General features: G+C 45.1%; 1 protein-coding gene across 1 annotated transcript in view; it reads left to right on the forward strand.

Moving 5' to 3' along the window:
- Positions 1 to 1,302, forward strand: part of si:ch211-57n23.4 (immunoglobulin superfamily DCC subclass member 3) — a 35,252-nt gene extending 33,950 nt beyond the window's left edge. The window contains exons 11-14 of the mRNA XM_048620315.1: positions 290 to 394; positions 474 to 606; positions 965 to 1,112; positions 1,198 to 1,302. Of these exons, the coding sequence (XP_048476272.1) occupies positions 290 to 394; positions 474 to 606; positions 965 to 1,112; positions 1,198 to 1,302 (491 nt within the window). The remainder of the gene's footprint in view (positions 1 to 289; positions 395 to 473; positions 607 to 964; positions 1,113 to 1,197) is intronic.
- Positions 1,303 to 6,343: the final 5,041 nt, after the last annotated feature.

Raw genomic sequence — 6,343 nt, forward strand, 5'->3', positions numbered from 1 at the left:
TGACAGTGCCCGGTCCCTCAGCAATGACCCTCCAACACTGCCCACTGCCTCAGCACTGACCCTCCAGCAGTGCCCACTCCTTCAGTACTGACCCTCCAGCGTGCCAATCCTTCAGCACTGACCTTCCAACAGTGCCCGTTCCCTCAGCACTAATTCTCCATCAGTGGAACATGCCCTTAGAGAGGTGCACTTAACATTGATGGTGCCTGGCCTTCAGAGTGCTTTCCTGTTTGACAGGGTTTTGAATTGTTTTGGTCTACTTGAGCTGGGTTTTTTGTCTTTTTTGCAGAACCTTCGGCATTGTACGAGATCAAGATGTCAGCCTTCAACCAGCATGGAGACGGGAACAGCACAGAGCGATACGTGTCTCTGAGGGACAACGCTGAGATCCCAGGCACGTGTCCTGTAATTATGTGTGCATCTATTTTGATTGTACATTGACAACTCACTAACAGCCATATCAATGCTCACAGCCCTGCAGACTCCCCCCTGTGACTGTAAGGCATCAACAGAAAGCCCACTGACTGGCATCGTGGTTGGGATTCATATTGGAATGGCCTGTATCATCTTCTGTGTTCTCATCCTCATGCTAGGATACCAGAGAAGGTAACGGGGCGTGGTGGGAGGATAGAGTGGAGAATGAGGAGGCACAGTGAGGAAAGGGTTGCAGAGGAGGGCAGGGGAAAAGAGTGAGAGGAAGAGGCGGAGGAGAGGAGGGAGGAGGGAGGAGTGAGGATAATATGAGGGAGGGAAAGTGGAGGGATGAAAAGAGAGAGAGGAAGGGAGGGTTGAGGAGGGGATGTTTGGGAAGATCACAGAGTCAGGCAGCACGTACACAGACACTTTGGCCCAACTCGAGTTCCCCTACCCAAACTTGGTGAATGATCAGAGGAAGAGAACTGTGAAAAACACGTAGAAGGTAAGAGATTAGCTAATGTGCTCACTCTGTCTCTGTGTCTTGTAGTCTGTTCGCGTGTAAGGGTATCAAGGAGAGTTGGACAGTCCCACAGGCTGGACAGAGCATGACACAAGAGGGACAGAATGGCCACAAGGAGCTGGATAAAAAGGATGAAGCTGGGACAGTGATGGAGATGACGGAGTTTGTCAGTGGGGTGAGACCAATTTTCACAATAATTACCCATCAAATGTGTGTCTGTGCATCATCCTGATACGCCTCTCTCCTCTCACTTTATTAAGTTTCAGAACGGAGATGCAGTTTCAGTGAACGGCCGCGATCGAGAACATTCCTCCAGTCAGCTTCACGTGGTGATTGAACAACACCCAACAGGACCCAAACCCTGAGAGCCTCTGCCAGAGACAGCAGCTCCACCATCCAAAAGTTTCAATTTCCTCTTTATATTTTTCCCCTGAGCCAAAGATCTGATGTGGGTTTGTAACCAGGTTTTTAAAAATTGGGTTTAACTGGGATTTTAACAAGTCTAGAACCAGCTTTAACTGAATTTCTTCGTACTAAGCCGATGCGATCGGACACTCCAAAGATTCCTACCTCAACTGACATGAATGTTTTAAATGTTAGCCATTTTTGAAAATATCTCCACATCCAGTGACCAAGAGACTGACACAGAACTACCTCCAGAGTCACTGGTTCAAACCGCAGCGTGAGACAGACCGTCCCACACTGTCTCTCTGCGGACTGAGTTAAACACCTCCATAAAAGAACTAAATATTCTATACATCCAAATATTTTAAACTGGCTGAAAAGCATCCAAAGATTTTAGAGATTTAGGAGAAACTGAATTTATCATATTTTGTATCCAGTAATTCCATGTTTCAGCTTCCAAGTCCTTCAGTGAATATTCACTGTGTCTTCCACCCTTCTCTGAAGTTCTGACTCTTGAGGTCCCTTCGCACTGCTCCGCAGGACTGTTGTTGATCTGTTAGCCAGAAAACTCAGTGTTTGATGGGAGAGAAAGAGAAAGAGAGAGAGGTGTGTTCCTTACACCCCTCAGACCAAAGATGCAGACCAGCCACCTGACTTAGTTGGAGGGTGGGGGGTGGTGTCTGCTAATTCCACTGTGTGTTCGAGGATGCCCCACACTCTCCTCTCTATCTCTCCTCCATCGCCTTTCCCAGTAATCTCTCTCAACAAAGAGAGACAACAGAAATTAGAAGCAGAGTGGACCATTTCATCTCTTGGACCTACTGGGTGATCTGATTGGGGCCTCAATTCCTCTCTCCTGGCCATCTTTTGATTCCCTTTGTCAATCAACAATACATTGGTAATGACTTTGAAAATGTTCAGTGATCCAGCCTCCACAGCCCCACTGGAGAAGAGAATTCTATTCTGAGCAATCTCAGAAAAGACTTCTCCTGGTCTCAAGTATCAAAAGAAAATATCTTTTCAGCCTGCTCCCTGTCAAATACCCTCAGAGCATATATGTTTCAATTAGATCACCCTCTCTAACTTGTAAACTCCCACCTTCACTCAGAGAAGCCAGTCAAGTAAGCCTTCTCTAAACTGCTAATTACTGGTTTTTATTAAGTTAGGGGACCAAATCTGTGCCCAGTAGTTCAGATGTGGTGTCACCAAGGCCCTGTACAACTACAGTAAAATGTAGAGTCATAGAGATATACAGCACAGAAACAGACCCTTCGGTCCAACCTGTCTATACCAACCAGATATCCTAAACTGACTAGTCCCATTTGCCAGCATTTGGTCCATATCCCTTTAGGCCTTCCTGTTCAGATACTCATCCAGATGCCTTTTAAATGTCATAATTGTAGCCTCCACCACGTGTCTACTTTTATATTCCATTCCCCTTGCAATAAAGGCTTTCCATTTGCGTCCCTAATCACTTAATGTTCCTGCATACTAACTTGTGATTCACATACCAGGACACTACCACAGAATTCCGTAAGCTCTTCCCCTTTCTATCTACTTTTCTGTTCTTTCTACCACAGTGAACAAGTCCAGAGTTTCGAATAGGAGGGCTCCGTCATCAGATTTTTGCCCATTCGCCTAACCTGTTCAAATCCCTTGGTAGACTCTGTCCTCCTCACAACTTATTCTTCTTATCTTTGTCATCAGCAACATTAGCAATGGTGCACTTGTTCTCCTCGTTTTCATACAAGCCATTGATGCAGACTGCGAAAGGAGGCCCCAGCGCTGATCCCTGTGACACTCTGCTAGTTAATGCTTGCTAACTCAGAAATAATCCATTTAGCCCTATTCCACCTCATGTTAGCTAGCCAATCCTCTTTGTCACTCCCTTTACCATGAACTCTCGTTTTGTGAGTAACCTTCGATGTGTTACCAAATCAGATGCCTTTTGGAAATCCAAGCACACCACATCTACAAAAATCCCGTTTATCCACATTGCTTGTTGACCTTTGACTTCAGTCCAATACAATTTCCCTTTCACAAAACCATGTTGACTCTGCCTGATTTCACTGAGGCTTTCCAAACGTCCTGCTCAACTACAGAATCCAGCATTTTACAACGGGCCTGTAGTTTACTGCTTTCTGGAAGGGACGAGCTATATTTTCCTATCTGACGGGGCTTTCCCAGAATCTAGGGAAATTTTGGAAAATCACAAACGATGGACACATTTCTTTTAAAACTCTAGGATGATGTCCATCACGACCTGGGAAATGTCAGATTTTAGTTAAAAAACAAAGAACAGCATAACACAGGAGTAGGCCCTTCAGCCCACCAACCCTGTGCCAACACATGACACCTTCCTCACCTGAAAACCCCTTCCCTCTCTGCAGTCTGTATCCCTCTATTCTCTGCCTATTCATATATCTGTCAAGATGCCTCTTAAATGTTGCTATCATATCTGCTTCTATCACTTCCTCTGATAGCGCATTCCAGGCACTTAACATCCGCTGTGCAGGAAAGAAACACCTCTCTCATCTCCTTTAAACTTTCCACCTTTTATCTTAAACCTATGTCTCCAAGATATTGACATTTCTACCCTGGGGAAAAAAAAGACTCCTACATGCCTGTCATAATTTTGTAAACTTCTATCAGGTTGCCCCTCAGCCTCCGAAGTTTAAGCAAAACAAACCAAGTTTGTCCAATCTCTCTTCATAGCTGGCGACATCCTGGTAAACCTTTTCTGTACTCTCTCCAGAGCCTCCACATCCTTCTGGTAATGTAGCAACCAGAATTGTACACAATATTCCAAATGTGAGCTAACTAAAGTTTATACAGCTGCAACATAACTTGACAATTTTTATACTGCACCAACCGATGAAGGCAAGCATGCCATATGCCTCCTCAACCACCTTATCCACTTGTATTAATACTTTCAGGGAACTGTGGAGCCGTATGCCTAGATCCCTCTGTATGTTGATGCTACTAAGGGTTCTGCCATTTAAGATACACCTCACTCTTGCACTAAACCTTCCGAAATGCATCACCTCACATTGTCCGGATTAAACTCCATCTGCCATTTCTTCACCCAAGTCTCCAACTTATCTATATCCTGCTGTATCTTCTAGCAATCCTCCTCACTAACCTAAGCTTCCACAGTCTTTGTGTCCTCTGCAAACTTATTAATCAGACCACCTACATTCTCCTCTAAATCACATATATATTATAAACAACAGGGATCCCAGCACTGGTCCCTGTGGAACACCACTGGTCACAGATCTCCAGTCAGGAAATCACCCATCTGCCACTACTGTGTCTTCTATGCCAAACCAGTTCTGCAGGCCATCTTACCAGCTCACCATGGATCCAATGTGACTTCACCTTCTGTATCAGTTTGATGGATCTTGTTGAAGTCCACGTCGACAACATCCACCACCCTGCCCTCATCAATCATGTTTGTCATTTTCTCAAAAACTCAATCAAGTTTGAGACACGACCTCCCCTGCACAAAGCCATGCTGCCTATTGCTAATAAGTCCATATTTTTCCAAATATGAGTAAATCCTGTCCCTTAGAATCTTCTCCAAAAACGTCCCTACCACTGACATAAGGCTCACTGGCCTGTACTTTCCCAGATTATCCCTGTTGCCTTTCTTAAACAAAGGAATGACATTGGCTATTCTCCAGTCCTATGGGACCTTGCCTGTGACTAAAAAGGATACAAAGATTTTGTACGAGGCTGCAACAATTTCCTCCCTCAGCATTGTGGGACATATCCCATCAGGTCCCGGGGACTTGTCTACCTTAATGCTTTTCAAAACACCCAACACCACTGCCTTTTTCTATAGTGACATGTCCTAGAATATCACGTACCGTTCCCCAGACTCACCATCCACCAGATCCTTCTCCTTTGTGAAAACCGATGCGAAATATTCAATTACGGCTTCATCCACTTCCTCCAGCTCCATAAATTGCCTCCTTTGTCCTTAAGCAGAGCTACCCTTTCCTTAGCTACCTTCTTGTTCCTTAGAATCCCTACAGTGTGGAAGCAGGCTATTCAGCCCATCAAATCCAAACCAACCCTCCGAAGAGCATCCCACACAGACCAACCCTGCTACCATATCCCCGTGATTTCTATGGCTGACTCACCTAGCCTGCACATCACTGGACACTCTGGGCAATTTAGCAAAGTCATTCCACCCAACCTGCACATCTTTGGACTTTCGTAAGTATAAAGGGCCTTGGGATTTTCTTTAAGCCTGCTTAGCAGGGAAACCTTATGGTCTTTTTAGCCCTCCTAATACCTTGTTTGAGTTCTGTCTTTGTATTTTTCAATGGCTGTGTCTGTTGTCAGCTTCCTAAACCTTACGTATGCCTTCTTTTTCTTTTTGACTAAGCTGTTAATTTCTCATCATCCAAGGTTCCCAAATCTTGTCATCTTTATCCTTCATTTTCACAGGAACATGCTGGTCCTGAACTCTAATCAACCGGCCTTTAAAAGATTCCTACACGCCAGATGTGGATTTACCCTCAAACAGCCACCCCCCAACCTACATTCCCCAGTTCTGCCTGATATTGTGGTAGTTAGCATTCCCCCAGTTTAGAACTTTCACCCAAGGACTACTCTTATCCTTATCCATAAATAACCGAAAAGTTACAGAATTATGGTCACTGTTTCCGAAATGCTCCCCTACTGAAACTTCAATAACCTGGCCGGGCCCCTTCCATAGTTAGACAATTTACATATTGGTTCAAGAAACCCTCCTGGGCGCACCTAACAAATTCCACCCCCATCCAAACCCCTGTCACTCGGAGTCCCAGTCAATATATGGGAAGTTAAAATCGCTCACCACGATACCCTGCTGTTTTCATATTTTTTCCATTATCTGTCCACGTTATGTTCCTCTATCACCCTCTGGTTAGGGTGATCAAAGTGACTGCACCCTTCCTATTGCTGAGCTCTACCCACGTGGCTTCGCTGGGTAAGCCCTCCAAGGTCCCCCAC

Source organism: Rhincodon typus, chromosome 46 (assembly GCF_021869965.1).
Source record: "Rhincodon typus isolate 14 chromosome 46, sRhiTyp1.1, whole genome shotgun sequence".
NCBI classification, from domain to species: Eukaryota; Metazoa; Chordata; class Chondrichthyes; order Orectolobiformes; family Rhincodontidae; genus Rhincodon; species Rhincodon typus.